Below are 21,075 nucleotides of genomic sequence, written 5' to 3'. Positions count from 1 at the left end.
GAGAAAACTGGATTTCCACATGCAAATGAATGAAACTGAAGCTTTATCTTACACTACACAAAAATCAACTCAAAATGGATTGAAGACTTAAACAGGACATGAAACTATAAAACTCTTAGAAGATGGGGCTTCCCTGGTGGTGCAGTGGTTGAGAATCTGCCTGCTAATGCAGGGGACACGGGTTCGAGCCCTGGTCTGGGAGGATCCCACATGCCGTGGAGCAACTAGGCCCATGAGCCACAACTACTGAGCCTGAGCGTCTGGAGCCTGTGCTCCGCAACAAGAGAGGCCACAATAGTGAGAGGCCCGCGCACTGCGATGAAGAGTGGCCCCCCGCTTGCCACAACTAGAGAAAGCCCTCGCACAGAAATGAAGACCCAACACAGCAAAAATAAATTAATTAATAAAAAATAAGGAATGATATTAAAAAAAAACAACTCTTAGAAGAAAATACAGGGGAAAAGCTTCATGATACTGGTCTTAGCAATAATTTTTTTTTTTTTTTTTTTTTGCGGTACGCGGGCCTCTCTCTGTTGTGGCCTCTCCTGTTGCAGAGCACAGGCTCCGAACATGCAGGCTCAGCGGCCATGGCTCACGGGCCCAGCCGCTCCGCGGCATGTGGGACCTTCCCGGACCAGTGCACGAACCTGTGTCCCCTGCATCGGCAGGCAGACTCTCAACCACTGCACCACCAGGGAAGCCCTTAGCAATGATTTTTTAAATATGACCTGGCAATGATTTTCTGGATATGACACCAAAAGCACAGGCAACATAAGCAAAAAGAGACAAGTGAGACTACATCAAACTAAAAAGCTTCTGCATAGCAAAGGAAACAATCAACAGAGTAAAAAGAGGATCTGTGAAATAGGAGAAAATATTTGCAAACCAAATATCTGATAAGGGTTAACATCCAAAAGTAAATAAGGAACTCCTACAAGTCAATAACAAAAAATCAGATAACCTGATTTAAAAAATGGGTAAGAGACCTGAATAAACATTTCTCCAAAGAAAACATAAAAATGTCCAATATGTATATGAAAAGATGCTTGACATCACTAATCATCAAAGAAATGCAAATCAAAACCACTGTGAGATATCACCTTACAGCTGTTAGCGTGGCCATTATTAAAAAACAAACCAGAACCAAAAGAAAACAAAATAAGAGTTTTCAAGGATATGGAGAAAAGGGAACCCTTGTAAATGTTGGTGGGAATGTAAAATGGTGCAGCCATTATGGAGACCAGTATGGAAGTTCATCAAATTACTAAAACTAGAACTATTATATGTTCCAGCAATCTCACTTCTGGGTATTTATCAAAAGAATTGAAAACAGGATCTAAGAGATATTTGCACTCCTATGTTCACTGCAGTATTATTCACAATAGCCAAGAAGTGGAAAGACCTAAATATTCACCAGCCTATCAATGGATAAATAAAATGTGGGGTATATACAGTGGAATATTATTCAGCCTTAAAAAAGGAAATCCTGTCATATAGTACAACATGGGCGAAACTTGAGGGCACTGTGCTAAGAGATACTAACCAGTCACAGAAGGACAAATACTGCATGATTCCATTTTTATGAGGTATCTACTGTAGTCAAACTCACAGAAGCAGAAAGTGACATGGTGGTGGTCAGGGGCTGGGAGGAGGAGGAAAGGGGGAGTTGCTGTGCAATGGGTACAGAGATTCAGTAATGCAAGATGAAAAAGTTTGAGAGATCTGCTGCACAATGATGCATATATAGTTAATAATACTGTACACTTTAGGGCAGATCTCATGTTACGTGTTTTTTTTTTACCACAAAAAGGGGGGAAATGAAGTTTGTATGACATGACTTGTTCACGATGAATGGATGCCAACTTCTAGGGATCAGCATTTCCATCTGCAAGTACTCACATCTTTATGGAATTATCTTTATGGAACTGGATTAACATCAAGCTCCCCAATAGGGTTTTCAAAATCCACTGTCCCCTTTTTGGAAATCAGAGTGACACCTGTCCATCTTAACCTTCTAGTACCTATCCTTTTATCTAGGATTTCCTAGATTACTTACAGTGGTATAGAAAATACATCTGCAAATTCTCTTAGAACCCTGAAATAAAATTATCCCGGGGCAGAAGAATTGAAATAAATGACAATGGTTAGATGCTTACTTATATGCTTTCTTATATGCTACTTACTTATCTCAATTTCTCTCTCACCAATGGTGTCTGCACCCTTTCCAAACTAATGTGCATTCTCTCACAGAGAATGTTCTAAAACAAACTAAAACAAAAAATGTTGAGTAATTTTGCTTTCTCTATCTGCTCACATTACACCAAACAGCAGGCCCAAGTTTGTAACAGTACAATTAAAGTAATCAAATGCATGGTACTGTAGATATAAGTTGTGATGATTTACATAAACTTTAAGAATAGAGCTATTAAAATTCTAATTTCACTGCTTACTTTCAAATATGCAGCTGCCTCTTGGACAGAAAGTGTTCTCTGACTAGAACTGCCACATTCATGATCTCCTGGAAAGATTAGCATATTATTAATTTTGAATCAGTACTATGTTAAACAGAAGAAAACAAATATGATTAATCAAACTAGTTTTACAAATTACACAATTATAGATTATATTATTATAATCAGTAAAGAAAGAAGATAAACACTCATTTATATTTTCTAGAAATAAATTTCAATAGGCAATATAAACAAATATTTTTATATCAACCACAACCTTTAAATGTATTTCAGTCTAGACAGAAACATACATTCCTCTTACATTCCCAATGAAATTGTTAGCCAGGGGTAGGAACCATGTCATGCTGATGCCTATCCATAGACCTTGGCACAAAGAAAGCCCTCTACAGATGTATTATTTTTCAAGGGGGAAAATTCATTGTGCTAACTCATACATCTATTAACTAAAGCTAATAATTCAAGAGTTCAAGTTTGAATTAAAATGTGCATTTTCGGAGTATTACTAAGCCTATCTTTAGCAAGGAGTATGCATAACTTAAAAAATTATTATAACACAAATCAATAGGGAAATTAGAAGCTTCTACCTATAATCTGGTTTCTACAAATACGTGTACTACATATAAAAGTTTGGAAAACTACATTTTCCTTTTCTTGTAACTATTTATTATAAAAGAATCCAAAGCCTTTTTTTTTCTTTTTCAGGCTATCTGTGGTTATTAGAGATCAATTATCCTTACAATGAACTTCAATTTTAAGTTTCTCCTACTTGTTTCTTTCAAGTACTTTTTAAAAAAAAAATTTAACATAAAAGTACAATAATTAAAGTAAAATCCTTGGCAAATTTTTCTATCATAAAAGCAACCATGTTCCTATTTATCGTTTTGTTCAAGTAGCCAGATTTTAATGGTCATGGTTGTAAAACAGGTAGAAATACCTATTAGATGAACATGTAAGTCTTCAAACTTTATAATCCATCCTCAGAGATTCCAATTCCACAGATCTACAGCAGAGGTTGGCAAACCCACAGACCAAATCTGGTCTACCACCGGTTTTTATAAATGAAGCTTTATTGCAACGCTCATTCATGTATTATCTATGGCTGCTTTCAGGCTCTAACAGCAGAAATGAGTAGTTGTGACAGAGACAGTCTATCCCACAAAGCCTAAAAAATCTATCTGGCTCCTTCACAGAAAAAAGTTTGCAGACCCCTGCTGTAGAGGAAGGAATCTACATCTTTAAAAGCACCCCAGACTATGCCGATCTAACACACTTCATAAAACACTGCTATAGAGACAGCTCTAGAAGCTTGTAGCAGCAACATGAGGAATTCCATGTAGATTATATACTTCATTTCTGGGTGCTACAGCATACCAAATAAATGTCATCAGTTTGCAGCATATGTATATAACAGTCTGTCAGTCAATGCAAAGAAGACTTTTAGTGATATACACACAATTATTAGCCAAAAAAAAACTGACCAGAATTAAGGACCCCCAAAAAAAACAAAAGCAAAGATTGGTGAGAGGATGGGGAACTGTCAGGATTCTCAATGCTACCATTCGACCAGAGGAGTTCCACATTCACCTACTAGGTTTCTACCAATGATCTAGTTTCTACCAAAGGATCTGCTACAAACAAAAGTTTGGAATACTACATTTTTCTTTTCTTGTAACTGTTTATATGAAGAGAATCCAAAGTCTCTTCTTTCAGATTATATGTGAAATAACTGAAAAAAGTTAAAAGGTATTAAACAGATAAGGTTCTACTACAGCTTTTATAAATGCTAAACTTCATGCCAATTCACCTATATTATTCTAATTGCAGGTATGTTGCATACCTGAGAACTCTCAAAGTCTTACTAAGACCAGAATATGAGGAAAATGCGATGTTTCAGGAGAAAAAAATTCTGTAATATATTTATTTTATCCAAGGAAATGACACCTATACAATCACCAAAGGAAAATCTGCACTTTTATATTTAATTGAGGATTTTAGTTAATCCACTGCTTACCCAATTTAGCTGATATATAAGCTTTCAGAATTTTGTTATTATCAATGCAATAAAAAAATGTGATGACTTTTACCATAGAGTATATATCTATATTTCATTGTATACATATGGCAGGCAGGAAAAAGGCCTTGATTAAACATATCTATACAGATAAAAACCCACTCCATATAAGGACTAAAAACTTCTAAAGAGAAAACACCCCACAATGTAACATAACAACACTGAACTTGGGAAAAACCATTTCTACTGATACTGCATGCTATATATGCAAATTAATTTTCAAAACAGTTTTAGAGACTATGAATGTTAAAACAATTACCTGCAAGCTGTGCCAATCGATCATGAAGCTTGTATAAACTGTTCATCATAAGATTTTTCTCACTTTCCTAAATTTAAAAGAAATTATTATAAAATATCCGATTCCGGGGAGAAAAATGCACCAATTAATAATTTTTATTCGAAAAGAAAAACAGTGAATGAATTTAAAAACCATAGAAGCTACATAATCTGAAAGACAAATTCATATTTAACCAACGGCTACCATATTTTAAAGAAACCTTAATCTAAGAATCTAAACTATCACTCTAAATATTTTACCTTCTCGAGGATGATTGGGAAACTGGCACTAAGGTTAGTGCTAGAAAATGTCTTATATACAACAAACTCCCCCAGCCACCAAAACAATGCTCCCAATCCCCCTCTATACAATGCACGCTCATGTGTATTCTTATGAGACTGTTTTCTTCATGTTTTGTTTTAACCTGCCTCAACCACATAATAAGGGAATGAGTAGTGACACTTCAATTAAATTAACCCTCAATCCCTCCTAGGTCCCAAAGTGGCCCTGTATAAATTTATGAACCATTAAAGTGAAACAAACATTTAATGAGCATCTACTACGAGTTAAGAACTGTTCTCAACAAAGCAAGAAACCCAGGGAACAAGATGGTTCCTGTTCTCAAGGGCAAAAAACATACTAAACGTTATATTATAGTTGCAAACAAGGTACAATGTAAATACAGAAGATGGAGGGGAGGGAAGATCCATTTATGGAAGAGGGAATATCTGAATCGGGCTTCACAGAAAGAATAGAATTGACCAGCATTCCAGGCAGAAGGAACAGAATGGGCCTGAAGGAATAAAACCTTTGGTTATATTTCTTACATAACCAGAGTCTACTTTGACTCAGCAAACTACTAGAAAAGCAGTTTGGAATCAATGGCTAGAGAGCTCTAGATACCAAGACAAAGAGTTTGACTTCATTCTGAACATTTAGGACAAGAAAAGTAAAACAGAACTGTGCATCAGGAATATTATTCTGACCATATGAAAGGAAACCAGAGTGCAGACTACTGCAATGTCTAAGCACCCTGACAAGTAGTCTAAAGCAATGAGACCTCAATTTAAGAGCAATCACAATTAAGAGAAACTGATACAAGCAACGGGGGAGGGTAGGTTAGGGGGTAAGAATAGCTTATCACACTATTTGAAATAAACTCATGATTTATGAGGGGGCTATGTCTTTATTATTTCCTTTCTCCTTAAGTTTCTAACAAAATAGGATTACTGTATGAATATGACCAGGAACAAATTCAGACAGGATAGTAAAAAAGCTGGGAAAGTAATATTCATATGCCCAATGACATGTAATCTCATCCATTTGTTTTCACGCTATATGTTCAAGGACAGAAGAGACAAGTCTGCACACTATGGATGGCACACTATGGATCAATGCAGCTTTAATGAGTGGTACTAGGAAGAGAAAAACTCATCAAAGTCTCCATAATCCTACCACCAGAGTCCCTGGCTTTATGTGAGATGGTTGCTAGAGATAAGTGACATTCCTTCAGCTGACTACTTGCCTTCCAACCCATTTGCTTTTTACCCCCTCAACTCTATCTCAACCTGATTCAGAATCAAGCCAGTCCTTATCACATAAGCTTAAAAATCCAAACTGCAAAAATTAGACATCAAAAAGTAACCGCAGGGGCTGAAATTCAAGATTCTGAAAGCTATGCATCTGTGATAGATTAAACCACAAAATCGTTTTTTAATAAATATGTTCAATATAACAAGATGAGGAGTTCCAATGATAGTGTAGGTTGTGGACTTGACATATAAAGCCAAGGTAAATCTGATTAAGCTTCAGGACTAAAGTGGTTGAGAGTTTTGAAGTTTGTTTCCTTCCTTAACTGGAAAAGAGACCGACTCCCTTTTCATTTTGCATGTCCTGATCATGCCTATCCCCACACCCCTTTCAAATCCAAAACTAAATCCGAAAATTTGACACTGTCCTTCTGTGATTACATCTTTAATGAACATCAGAGGCCTGGGAATAAACTTCATCTATTGATTCACATATATTAACCCTGGACTAGGACTTCCCTGGTGGTGCAGTGGTTAAGAATCTCCCTGCCAATGCAGGGGACATGGGTTCGATCTCTGGTCCAGGAAGATCCGACATGACATGGAGCAACTAAGCCCGTGCACCACAATTACTGAGCCTATGCTCTAGAGCCCACGAGCCACAACTACTGAGCCCGTGCGCCACAACTACTGAGCCCACGCGCTCTAGGGATTGCGTGCTGCTACCGAGCCACATGCTGCAACTACTGAAGCCCGTGTGACTAGAACCCATGCTCCACAACAAGAGAAGCCGCCACACAGCAACAAAGAGTAGCCCCTGCTCACCACAACTAGAGAAAGCCTGTGTGCAGCAACGAAGACCCAATGCAGCCAAAAAACAAATAAATAAATACATTAAAAACAACAACAACAAAAAACACTGGACTAGACAAGTAGAAGAAATAACAAAACCTAATCATATGTAACTGGATCTCATACTGGATAACATACATGCTATTCCATTCGCATACAATGCATTTAAACGCCCAAAAAGCTCAGCTATAATTTTTTCAAGAATTATTTTTCCAACAGCAACTCATTCAAAATGACCATCTATATATTACAAGGGTGTCAAGTGCCATCCAAATAATCAACTAAATTACGACCTAAATAGTTTTTATGGAACATTTTATTAATTGGAACAAATCAATTTTGAGAAATAGAAAGGTTCAATAATCTTTAGCACCAATATGCTAAACTAGAAGTAAATCCGAAAAGGGTGTAAATCAAATGTTAAAGTTACTTTCTTACAGAAACTGATATTGGCTTATAGTTTCATTACAAACTTCTTCCATTCTGTCTGCTTTTCAGATTGCCTCCTAATATTCAGCTTGAAATGTGTCTACTGATTACCCTGAAAACAAGTTAAAGACCTACAAATAAATCCATATTTAAAGTAAGCTTTCAAGTAACCTTCCATTAAACAAAAATAATTTTTTAATTTGAAATAGCTACCTTCTATTCTAATTACGTGTTTTGATAAGCTCCAGATTTTCTTTTACTAACACAAATCATTCTCTGAAGCAAAGTTCTCATTCTTGGGGGAAAAACCAAACTGTAGGGTGACTCTACCAAATTTTCTCACATATTATCACCTTTAAATATTTCCCTCTTGTATCTCAGCCAATTTTCTCAAGGATATTTTCAATTTTTGTATCAAGTCCCTGATTAAATGATATTAATGGATTTTAAACACTTAGCATAGTGCCTGGCACAGAATAAACACTTAATGTAAGTTAATTGCCATTATCTTCATTACAATTATTATTATTATTTAGAGATTAGGAACTTCAGGTTCCCCCAAGGGGAAAATTATACAGAAGAAAATAAAGTCTTGTCTTTTCAATGTTCAGTGAGTATATTGTGCAAATTTAAATTATGATGCCAGCAGCAATGTTATACTTAATATGATAAAGTCAACTTTTTTAAAAAAACAATATCACAACAATAGAATACTACAGAAAATAATCATTACTAACAATCTAAAGTAACATTCTATGGGTCTGATTACACATTATTACATATCATTTAGTACAACAAATAATGTTTTCTGTACAGGTCTGTATTACTGTCAGTTCCTATAATAAAAAAAATTAACAACTAATTGTGTATTATAATATAAACTCAAATATCATAATCTTTGGAGTGCCTATAATGATGAATGGTAAGTGAAAAATGTTTTCATGTGAGTAAAACTTAGGTTAAAATTAATATTATAAATCCTTTAAAAATAAAAGAAATCATAAATAAGTTGCATAAGACTCTAAATCCTTTGCCTTCCTGACAGTTGAAAAGGCATGCCGATGAGCAAAAAATCGAAAGAGAACAAAAGGAGGGCAAAAAAGACAAAAACTGCTAGGGTACCCAACAATTAAGAAAACAGGCATACTTTTAAGGGTAAGACCAGATCCCCAGATGACATGCCACTGCCATTTTACTTGGCAGTGGCTTTTACCTCAAAGTGATAAACAGGTCAGCTCTTAGGTGGAAATCGGTGTCAGATTTAATTATACTGTGGTCAAGGAATACTCAAAAATAAGAAAATTTATTGCCTTTAAAATTACTACTTTTTAGGTGATAGTCATCCTACTACCTTTATCATATAAAACGTAAGACAAAGTATCAGTATTAAGATTTTTTACTTACTTTTATTTTTCCAAATGTTTCATCAAAGGGGTTTTTTACTATCAAGGAAAGAAAAAGAGAGAACTATTAGCATCATTTAAGAATGAGAATTAGAATCCCCCTAAACAAGCCCTCGGAAATGCCAAAGTGTACTATGCTAAAACTGAATGTAAACATGCAAACAATATATAAACAAACTGATGATAATAAAGGTTGGGGAACTAAGTTTTCAGACTTACTATATTTACCATTCTCACTATGATTTTGTGGTTTGCTCTATAATACTTAGAGTGACTTGGTTCAAGTCCTAGCTCCACTACTTACTAGCAACGTGGCCTTGAACTACCATCTATTCAGCCACTCTAAGTTGTAGTTTCCTCTTCTGTAACGGAAGGATGTAATGATGATACCTACCTTATACAGTTGTGAGGATTAAATGAGATAAACCATATAAAATGCTTGGCATAGTGTCAAACACTTAATATATGTTACCTATTATCGTTACTATTAATGACTATCATTTCTTCACCTTAACTTGGTTTCTCTTCAAAATATAGACTAAAGGCAGTTACTACTTGAGGAAATCTACAAGATGCTTTAAAACTGAATAATTCATTTAGAATTCTTACTTCCAATGATTAAAAAACAAAACTTCCTAGTCCTTGCTAACATCTGGAAAAGTGGCATGAAACAAATATACACATCAAAGTGGCTAAGAATAAAGTCTCAGTATTAAACAACTTCTTACTTCTAATAAATATTATAAAGAACGGATTTACCACTTTCCATCCAACCTCCATACATCCACCCTCCCCCAAAAGATACAAACAAGTTCATGGCTGATTATGTAGCATCTCTCTGGTTATTATTTAGAATCTCCTCCTTTTCCTCTATTTTAAAATTGCATGCAAAAATATTCAAAGCTTTCAGATACCTGGATCTCTATAAGCCAGGTCACAACTAAGACTAACTGAGCCTACAAAGTAGTTCACACTGACCAGGTTTCCTTTCTGAGGTGCTTTTCTATTTTTATTTGAGAAAACAGGAAGTCCCATAGGAACCAGGAACTGCCTGATTCTAAGAAAGTTCATGTGTGAGACCAGTTTAAGTTAAAAGGTACAATAAAAAATAAGGCAAAAATGTATTCTTCTATCATCTAAAGGGATTTGGTAATGAATTTTCAGACATCATTTTTCTATAAAGCAATAGGGTTTTCATGCTGAGAAAGAAAAAATTTTGAAAAACAGAAGATCAGAAGTACTCAGTAGGGGACTAGGAAGAGGAATATAGCCTAAAGATTAAATAAAATGTTAAGAATCAGAACATGCTTAGACTAAAAAGATACTTTTTAATAACACTAATTTTAATTAATGTAAAATTCGAACAATTTAAAATAAAGCCATATTTAGTTCAACATACTACCAAAAATGCTTTTGTCAATCTACTTAAAATAAATTGGTCAAACAATACTAAACAATGAGTATTTTATTTGCCCTCTATAAGAGTAATTCTAAAAAATATTAAAACATGCAATTCTAAAAACAGGTTTTAATATCTATGAAGAAAGGCCATGAGAGGACCATTTTTTGACTGCTTACAAATTTGTTTCTGTTAAAATTATTAAATGGAAAACTAGCTCTTCAAGTATCTCTATGAAAGTATTACTGTAGATTGTGGATGCTCTGCCACTAGACTGCTCTACTATGAGTTTCTCATGACAAGGGATCACGTGTATTCAGGTTTGTATGCTTGGAGCCAAGCATAGTACTGAACATACAGTCAGTGTTTGAAAAGTACTATTTGAGCTGTCTAGGCTAAATCTGTCCTTCTTTATTCTACTCTACGTGTTAACACTGAAGCAAAAGTGTTAAACTCTGCAGGAAGCTGGAGAAGGGTACGTTCTGAGCAACTGGAAAGGGAGAGGAATAGGATAACAAAGGGAAAGCCAAAGAGCAGAACAGTAATTCTGTTGAAAAACGTTGCTCTGCCATTTGTATCTTTCTAAGTTTCTGTCTCTTGTCTAATAGGCTTAGATACCCGAGAGCATAACATATCTGAAAGCCAACAATATACATACCTACTGATAAAAAAATGTTCCCCAGCTTCCTGTGACAACTGTCACCTATTAAATTAACAGATGGACCTATTAAATTAACAAAAGTAAATGTAGTCTTGAGGTTAAGTTTAAAAAGGAAACTCCATCTAAAAACAGCAATTTTAGCAAACAAAAGCATTTTTATGCATCTAACTTTTATTCCCCTAAATCATTTCAGTATTTCTAAAACTACATCAGTACTTTTTATCTCATCCGCATTACCTACAATTTCTAATGGATACAACAAATATTGTTACCCCTAGTGAAAACATTCCTCCCTCCCCCTGCTAACTAGGCAATTGTAGAGAAGAAACCATATTCCAAAAGCAATCTACAGCAAATGCCACCTCATTTTTTAGCCTCTAAAAAATGGAAACTGAGAGTAAATTATAGTTCTTATCTCTTATCCTAAAGCAATGATAATGCCAAGTTGGTATTTCAAACTTATTGTCCTCCTATAACCCCTACACCCCGAATAGCTTCTCATTACTGCTTTTTCTCAAATCCTTCTCATGTGGCCATTCCTCCTTCATTTTTCTTGTTCAGATTATTTCAAACCTCAAATATACCAAACTTTTTTTTATAAATGTCCTTAAATTTTGACTTCTCTTCTTCGGACTATCCTAATAATTGTAAAAATCAAAGTCCTAAAAATATTTCTTTAATTATACTACTAGACCCCTCAAAATCGTCCAATGATTTCTCATCACATTTTGCTTCAAGGAACTAATTCTAATCTTGTGATCGTTTCCTACTTACTTTCAAGACACATTGTTTCCTCTCCTTCTCTAAGCCTCTTTCTCTCACATAAATTGCAAAAAAAAGTTACTAGTTTTACTGATCCTTTCTATCAAGTGTAAACTCTTTTCCATTCTCTTAGGCTGAGATCAAACTGTCGACCATTATGAATTCCCAGATAAAAAGGGAAAAAATGAAGTATATTATAAATGTAGGTACATTGTTTTTTTAGACATAATGCTATTGCACGCTTAATGGACAGTATAGTGTAAGCATAACTTTTACAGGCACTGGGAAACCAAAAAACTCTTGTGACTCCCTTTATTGCAATATTCGCTTTATTACAGTGTCAGGAACCAAACCTGTAATATCTCCGAGGTATGCCTATATTCGCAAAGTGTGTTTAATGTTGACCAAATGAACTGATGTCCTCCTCAGGAAGGCCCCATTTTGGTCACTCAGTGGCAATAAAGGGAAGAAAAGTCTGTGATGACCACAGTTCTTTTACAACTCAGAAAGAAAGATAAAGTTTATTCATTTAATAAGTATTTATTGAATAGTTTGTGCTAGGCACTGGAAATGTGGCTGTGAATAAAATAAATAATATCTCTGCCCTCAAGGAGCTTATATTTTAGAGGCGTTAGAAGAGACAATGAGCAAATACACTTTTAAAATATATAGTATGTCAAATGGTTCTAAGTGCTTTGGAAATAAAACAGCAGGAATGGTGCTTGACATGTGAGGGAACTTCTATACTGTTTTCCATAGTGACTGTACCAATTTACATTCCCACCAACAGTGTACAAGGGTTCCCTTTTCTCCCCTTTTCTCAGGTTGCATTTGAATAGAAACCTGAGAGAGCTGAGGGAACAAGCCGTGGACTGTGAAGGAAGAGATTTATAGACAGAAAGAACAGGAAGTGTATGGGCTGTGAAGTGGCAGCATGCCTGCCATACTACTCCCGGAAATAGAGCAGTGTGGATGAGAGGGCAAGTAGCAAGAAATGAAGTCAAACTGGTAAAATTAAGGGAGTTGGTAGGTAAGATAATGTAGAACCTTGAAGACTTTTTATATATTACTCTGAGCAAGAAACCTCAGAGAATTGGAAACATGTTATCCGGCTTACGCTTTAAAAGAAAGACACATGTAATAAGTGACAGGCCCCTCTCTGGATTAAGTTTAAGAGTCCTAAACATTTAGATAAGAATGATCTGCTTGAAAACTGAGGAAATAGTACATTCAGGGTACTTTCGTCCTGCTTTCTCTACATCAGCACAGCCAACTACAGACAGCCTCAACATTTTTCTGTTCTGAATACTTGAAACTATTACCAGTCATATAAAAATATTCTGTCAGAAAGAACTGAATAGACATTTTTCTAAAGAAGACATACCTGGCCAACAGGTACGTGAAAAGGTGCTCAACATCACTAATCATTAGGGAACTGGAAATCAAAACCACAGTGAATTATCACCTCATACTTGTTAAAATGGCTATCCTCAAAAAGACGAGATAACAAGTTTGGTGAGGGTGGGGAGAAAAGGGAACCCTTGTACACTGTTGGTGGGAATGTAAATTGGTACAGTCACTATGGAAAACAGTATAGAAGTTCCTCAAAAAATTAAAAATAGAACTACCATATGATCCAGTAAAATCCCACTTCTGGGTACACATCCAAAGGAAATGAAAACAGGATCTCAAAGAGAGATCTGCATCCCCATATTCATCGCAGCGTTATTTACAACAGCCAAGATATGGGAACAACCTAACTGTCGACGGGTGAATGGATAAAGATGATGCAGTACGTATATACAATTCAGCCACGAGACAGAAGGAAATCCTGCCATTGGCAATAACATGGATGGACCTTAAGGGCATTGTGCTAAGTGAAATAATTCAGACAGAGAAAGACAAATACGGTACGATATCACTTATATGTGGAATCTAAAAAACCAAACTCAGAGAAACAGAGAGTAGAGTGGTGGTTACCAGGGGCTGGGCAGTGGAGGTAATGGGGAAATACTGGTCAAAGGGTACAAACTTCCAGTTGTAAGATTAACAAATTCTGGGGATTTAATGTACAGCATGGTGATTATAGCTAATAATACTGTATTATAAACTTGCAAGTTGCTTAAAGAGTATTTCTTAGATGTTCTCACCACAAAAAAGAAATGATAATTATATGACAGGATGGAGGTGGTAGCTAATGCTATGGTGGTAATCATTTTGCAGGATATAAATTTACCAAATCAACATGCTGTACACCTTAAACTTACACAATGTTATATGTCAATTATATCTCAATAAAGCTGGAAAAAAACTTCTGCCAGAAAGGCTCTGAGCTTTTGATCTTTCTGATCTTGTTCAAGCCTGAATGTTTTTCCTTCTCCTTCATTCTGTCTTTAAGGTCCAGTTTGCAGCTCTCCTGCAGTCATGAAGGATGCCTAACCACTGCAGTTTATCAGGACCTTCCTCTTCTCAGAACCTCCATGTATTTACTCTCAGTATCCCACTACCTTAACTATTTGTTGCTGTTTCCTCTGCCAACAAGACTGCAAAATCTCTACCTGCTTTGCAGATACTGGGTGCTAAATATATGCCGAAAGAATAGAAGCTTGAAAGCACCGTGCAGTCTCCTAGAATAACAGCTTCACCAATACCAGAGGGGTACTATAATCCTGCTTACTCTACAAGATTCTCCTTTGAATAAAAAGGAAACAATATTTCTTGAGCTCTTGATATGTTCCAGGAATACTGATGCCACACTCTTAGGAGGTAGCTCATTTCATCCTTACACCACTATTTTACAGCAGGTATTACCCCTATTTTTATGGACAGAGAAACTGATGCATGATCCTTCAGGTAAATGCAGTTTAAAGAGCTGGGATTCAAAAAGATGGGATTCAAACCTATGTCTGACTCCAAAGCCTACATTCTTTTCATTATAGAAAAAACTACAGAAAAGAAAATAGTTATTCTATTAGGTTTACGGAAAACATTCTTCTCCAGAACTTTCAGATTTGGAATCATTAAACTTTAATCTCCTTATGATGTAATGCATGAAAAATGCGCAAAATCGGGATAAGGAGGAAAAGACACTGCTTTTGGGAAAATACACTGATGTCTCTTAGATGAGGAAAACTCTTCAAAACCAAGTTCTCTAATTGTAGTCTAGAAAAGATTTTCCATGACCTATCAAAACATAGTGTCTGATGACCACCACGGGCAGCATTAATCACTGCCCTTCTCTCTGCTGCCATGGCACTTTGTTCTCAAGACTGCTATAAAACTTACCACAAGGCATCGGCTTAAAGAAAAAATCATAATTTTCTAATTTAGTACCATACCACATCTAAACAATATTTTGGCTTCATCTGCTAACGTAAGATACAAACATATATCAAGTTGCCTACTAGGTGTCAGGCGTTATGCTGGTTGCAGGATATTAAAAAATGAAAATATATAAGCCCTGAACTCAAGAGGTTCAGTCTGGAGGGCAGTAACTCTGCAGACATGTTCTTTCAAAGGCAGTCTCTTATAATTCTAAAAGTCTATGGCCTTAAGGCTAGGTTTTAGTCTTTGGAAACTTCAAGTCATTTAGGCAATTAAATTCAGCTGCCTAAATGACCAATTATCTCTCTGAGTAGTACCTTTTTGTAAACAGACATTCAAATTCTCAAATCCCATCTTCTAGCATTAATGGTTTAAACAGAGCATAATTATATGTGAAGAAGTGGGGGGTGAGGGGGAGGGCAAATGTTTCCGACAGCTGCAGAACACTGCACCTGTATGGCCAACACTTCTGCATTTCACTGCCAGCCAGACTGATCTAAATATGGACAGGGTGAACAAGGCAGTACATTCTTTTGCAACACAGCACGCTGCCCATTTGTTCTCTGAAAGTTCACCTATTGTTTCACGGCTCTGCCAAATATGTGGTCATTCTAAAGCACAGGAACAGTTCACTTGAAGTGTACTTATTAGTAAACTACTGTGAATATTGAGATTAAATCAGCAATCAAAATAGACAAAATTATATGGACAAGAACTGTCTACTATAAAACTTGCCTAAGGTAAACTCTTATACCACCTTGTTCTACTCATAAATAACCTTTCTATGTTTACCTCACTTATCTATCTGGATTTACAGAGGTACAGACCTAGATGGGGATAATCAGTTGAAAGAGAAGGGAAGGAGGGCAAAAATACAAATACTTCTTTACTTCTCATATCCTATAGGACTCCCAACTTTTCACTGGCGCTCTTTTGAGAGGCAACAATCCTGTGCTGCTTCCAAATAAGTTTTCTTAAAGAATAACAGAATATACAGATTGATTTTATAAAATAAAAATAAAATGGGCTTTAAATGTGGTTATCAAAATACTAAGAATATAGTGAAAACTGAAAGAATGTATCCAAGGAAATAAAAGGTCAAAACTCATAATTAAATTGGCAATAGCCTTATTATTTGATTGGTTCTTATTCTTCATCCCTATATGATAAGGAACATTATGGTCTCTTTCAACCTTGTGGTCATTTGAAAATCTCATATTTGTTCACCATAGAAATGATGGCTTCCTTGGAAAAAACTGATAACAGACTGTAATTGAAATTTTTATTTAATCTTCATTCAAGCACTAATTTCACATTATAATCGTACCCCAAGTTTGGGATCTCTGTAACAAAAGCTGTAAGAAAGACTTCTAACCATAGACTGTTCAACAAGTATTAATGGAGCATATTCTATACACCATGTTCTGAGAACATGCTGCATACGGAGTAGTGGAGATAAATGAGTAGCTATAACAGCTATATATACATGGCTATAATATATATAATAAAAATAGCTATAATATAATCAATACCTTAGAGTTTAGAATAGAGTGCTTTAAGAATTCAGAAGGGGATAAATAATTTCTGTGTAAAACAGATCTGAGCCTTAAAAATAAACCAAGAGTAATAAAATGGAATGTACTAGAAAATGCAACATTAATATATCTCAAAAATGTCATGCTGAGAGAAAAAAGCCTCACAAAAGAGTATTCTATGAATCCATTTATATGAAGTTTTAAAACAGGGAAAGCAAATCTATGGTGAAAAAATCAAAACAGTGATGGAGTATTGACTGGGCAGGAGGAAACTTACAGAGGTGATGGTAATGTTCTATATCTGTAGGGATTTAAGTTACACAGCTGGAAGCGTTTGTCAAAATCATCTGATAGTACATTAAAGATTTGTGCATTTGACTACATGCAAATCTTACCTAAAAAGAAAAAAACACCTCACTCTAGTTAATAATATACACGAAGTATGTAAGGGTGGAATATCCTAATATCTTCAATTTACTCAAATATATTTTTTAAAAAAACAGAACAGTGGATGGAGTGATAAGACATATAATAAAGTGAATATAGGAAGTGTGTAAACTGTAGACTAGGTGTGGGTATGAGTGTTCACAGCACAATTCTTTCAATTTTCTGTTTGAAATGTTTCATAATAAAATGGTAGGGGAGGAAAAGTATAAAAAAACGAAACGATAAATATTCATTGATGGTGCTAAAATCGTATCAGAGAACTGGTAAAAGGTCACTTCAATTCCTAGATACAGTAGGTTAAACCCCAATTTTAAAAGCTGCAGCTTACTGTACAAGAAAAAAATTTTTCTTCCTTACAAATCAGTCTAAATTCTTAACAAATCGAAAACTGAAAAAGAAAATTTCCTCTTCTTTTGCAAAAAACTAGAAGAGTTACTGTAACATAAGGGTTTTTTTGTTTTGTTTTAGAAAGACCTGGCTATTATAGTCTTAGTTTTAAAAATTCATATAATTTACATTTACAAATATGAATTTATCTTTTTTACTAAAATAGTGTCATAAAGTTGGCAGATAGGGAAGTAGCCAAAATGTAGGAGCCTGTGTCTAGTAATTTTTAAAAAGTAAATGTTTGACAAACATTCACGATTATTTTCTAACACACTTAACCTACTGAGTTGGAGATAATTCATCTACCAATGATTTTACAAGACTGGCTTCATTTACCTAAAATAAAATTAATACTATCGGGTTGGCCAAAAGGTTCGTTCAGTTTTCCCATACGATGGCTCTAGCGGCGCTTAGTTGTCTTTAACTTCACTCGAAACAATTTTGTCAGATTGCATTGCGACAGCTGTCATATCAGCGTGCATTTAAAAAGAAACTTATCAAAATTTGTGAATTTTTGTGTAGCCATTTTTTTAATATTGAAGATGGAAGAAAAAAGCAACATTTCCTGCATATTATGCTTTATTATTTCAAGAAAGGTAAAAACGCAACTGAAACACACAAAAAAAGATTTGTGCAGTATATGGAGAAGGTGCTGTGTCTGATCGAACGTGGCAAAAGTAGTTTGCAAAGTTCTGAGCTGGAGGTTTCTCGCTGGACGATGCTCCACGGTCGGATAGACCAGTTGAAGTTGACAGTGATCAAATCGAGACATTAACTGAAAACAATCAATGTTACACCATGCGGGAGACAGCCCACGTACTCAAAATATCCAAATCAAGCGCTGAAAATCATTTGCACCAGCTTGGTTACGTTAATCTCTTTGATGTTTGGGTTCCACATAAGTTAAATGAAAAAAACCCTCTTGACCGAATTTCCGCATGCAATTCTCTACTGAGTAATGAAAACATTCATTCTATTTTAAAAACAAATTATGGTGGGCGATGAAACGTGGATACTGTACAATAATGTGGAACGTTAGACATCGTGGGGAGGTGAAATGAACCACCACCAGCCACACCAAAGGCCGGTCTTCATCCAAAGAAGGTGATGTTGTGTATATGGTGGGATTGGAAGGGAGTCCTCTATTATGAGCTCCTTCCGGAAAAACCAAACGATTAATTCTAACAAGTACTGCTCCCAGTTGGACCAACTCGATGAAAAGCAGCAAGAATTAGTCAACAGAGAATGCATGATCTTCCATCAGTATAATGCAAGACCACATGTTTCTTTGATGACCAGACAAAACTGTTACAGCTTGGCTGGGAAGTTCTGATTCATCCGCCTATTCACCAGACATTGCACCTTCGGATTTCCATTTATTTCAGTCTTTACAAAATTCTCTTAATGGAAAATATTTCAATTCCCCAGAAGACTGTAAAAGGCACCTGGAACAGTTCTTTGCTCAAAAAGATAAAAAGTTTTGGGAAGATGGAACTATGAAGATGCCTGAAAAATGGCAGTAGGTAGTGGAACAAAAGGGTGAATACATTGTTCGATAAAGTTCTTAGTGAAAATGAAAAATGTGTCTCTTATTTCCACTTAAAAACTGAAGGAACAAACTCAAAATGGATTAAAGACCTAAATGTAAGGCCGGACACTATAAAACTCTCAGAGGAAAACACAGGCAGAACACTCTATGACATAAATCACAGCAAGATTCTTTTGGACCCACCTCCTAGAGTAATGGAAATAAAATCAAAAATAAACAAATGGGACCTAATGAAACTTCAAAGCTTTTGCACAGCAAAGGAACCCCTAAACAGGACGAAAAGACAACCCTCAGAATGGGAGAAAATATTTGCAAATGAAGCAACTGACAAAGGATTAATCTCCAAAATATACAAGCAGCTCATGCAGCTCAATATCAAAAGAACAAACAACCTAATCCAAAAATGGGCAGAAGACCTAAATAGACACTTCTCCAAAGAAGACATACAGATTGCCCACAAACACATGAAAAGATGCTCAATATCACTAATCATTAGAGAAATGCAAATCAAAACTACAATGAGGTATCACCTCACACCAGTCAGAATGGCCATCATCAAAAAACCTAGAAACAATAGATGTTGGAGAGGGTGTGAAGAAAAGGGAACCCTCCTGCACTGTTGGTGGGAATGTCAATTGATACAGCCACTATGGAGAACAGTATGGAGGTTCCTTAAGAAACTAAAAACAGAACTACCATATGACCCAGCAATCCCACTACTGGGCATATACCCTTAGAAAACCATAATTCAAAAAGGATACATGTGCCACAATGTTCATTGCAGCACTATTTACAATAACCAGGACATGGAAGCAACCTAAATGTCCACTGACAGACAAATGGATAAAGAAGATGTGGCACATATATACAAAGGAATACTACTCAGCCATAAAAAGGAATGAAATTGAGTTATTTGTAATGAGGAGGATGGACCTAGGGTCTGTCATACAGAGTGAAGTAGGTCAGAAAGAGAAAAACAAATACCGTATGCTAACGCACATATATGGAATCTAAAAAAAACGGTACTGATTAACCTAGTGTCAGGGCAGGAATAAAGACTCAGATGTAGACAACGGACTTGACACAGGTGGGGAAGGGGAAGCTGGGATGAAGTGAAAGAGTAGCACTGACACTACCAAACGTAAAATAGATAGCTAGTGGGAAGTTGCTGCATAGCACAGGGAGATCAGCCCGATGCTTTGTGACGACCTAGAGAAGTGGGATAGGGAGGGTGGGAGGGAGGCTCATGAGGGAGGTGATATGGGGATATATGTCTACATATAGCTGATTCACTTTGTTGTACAGCAGAAACTAACACAACATTGTAAAACAATTATACTCCAATAAAGATATTTTAAAAAAACCTGAAGGAACTTTTTGGCCAATCCAATAAATTAGCAAATTAGATCACTAGCAAAACAAAATATCAAAATATCACATTTAAAAGACTTTAATGAGTCAGTCTATTCCTTCTAAAAATTAATTCTGATATCTTAATAGAGCATCCATAACTCAAAGAATATCTGATAGAGTTACTGCTTCCTGAATCTGACTAGCAAATAAAAGTGAAGTTCCCATTCAAAAAATGTTTAATCCAAAAGAAGACTTAGACTTTAAGAAAATATCAACAGCTTACTCTAAAATAAACTATAAAGATAATAATTTCTCCCCACGTCAACAAACATACATACACACACACCCTTATCTCATCGACTCAAAACCAGAGGGAAATGATTAGGCTGCTGCCTCCATCTAATTTCATCAGCTAAAGACACTCCTGCAGTTTACCCAATATTGGGAGGAAAGGCAGTATAAGAACACATTCAAATAAAGACAAAGCAATATGTCTACTTAAATTATGGGAGCTTTATACTGCCCAAGGTCCAAAAGTTTGAGTAATCTGCTTTTTCAGTACTTTCATAGTTTCTTCTTGAAAACTATTTTGCATATATGTCAGTTAAAGAATTATGCTACTGCAT

The 21,075-nt window shown here is 35.6% G+C and overlaps 1 protein-coding gene across 3 annotated transcripts in view; it reads right to left on the bottom strand.

Moving 5' to 3' along the window:
- LEMD3 (LEM domain containing 3) overlaps positions 1-21,075 on the bottom strand; it is a 69,861-nt gene that overhangs the window by 28,831 nt on the left and 19,955 nt on the right. For all 3 annotated transcript variants that reach the window (XM_022571611.3, XM_089920969.1, XM_022571610.3), the window contains exons 2-4: positions 9,034-9,071; positions 4,802-4,868; positions 2,451-2,518 (exon numbers count right to left, since the gene is read on the bottom strand). In XM_022571611.3, the coding sequence (XP_022427319.1) occupies positions 2,451-2,518; positions 4,802-4,868; positions 9,034-9,071 (173 nt within the window). The remainder of the gene's footprint in view (positions 1-2,450; positions 2,519-4,801; positions 4,869-9,033; positions 9,072-21,075) is intronic.

The sequence above is a fragment of the Delphinapterus leucas genome, chromosome 11 (genome assembly GCF_059928025.1).
Source record: "Delphinapterus leucas isolate spDelLeu-1000000601 "Yukka" chromosome 11, BTC_Dleu_Yukka2, whole genome shotgun sequence".
Classification (NCBI taxonomy): Eukaryota; Metazoa; Chordata; class Mammalia; order Artiodactyla; family Monodontidae; genus Delphinapterus; species Delphinapterus leucas.
Note: the sequence above shows the minus strand (reverse complement) of the source record. Positions and strands in the feature narration are given on the sequence as shown.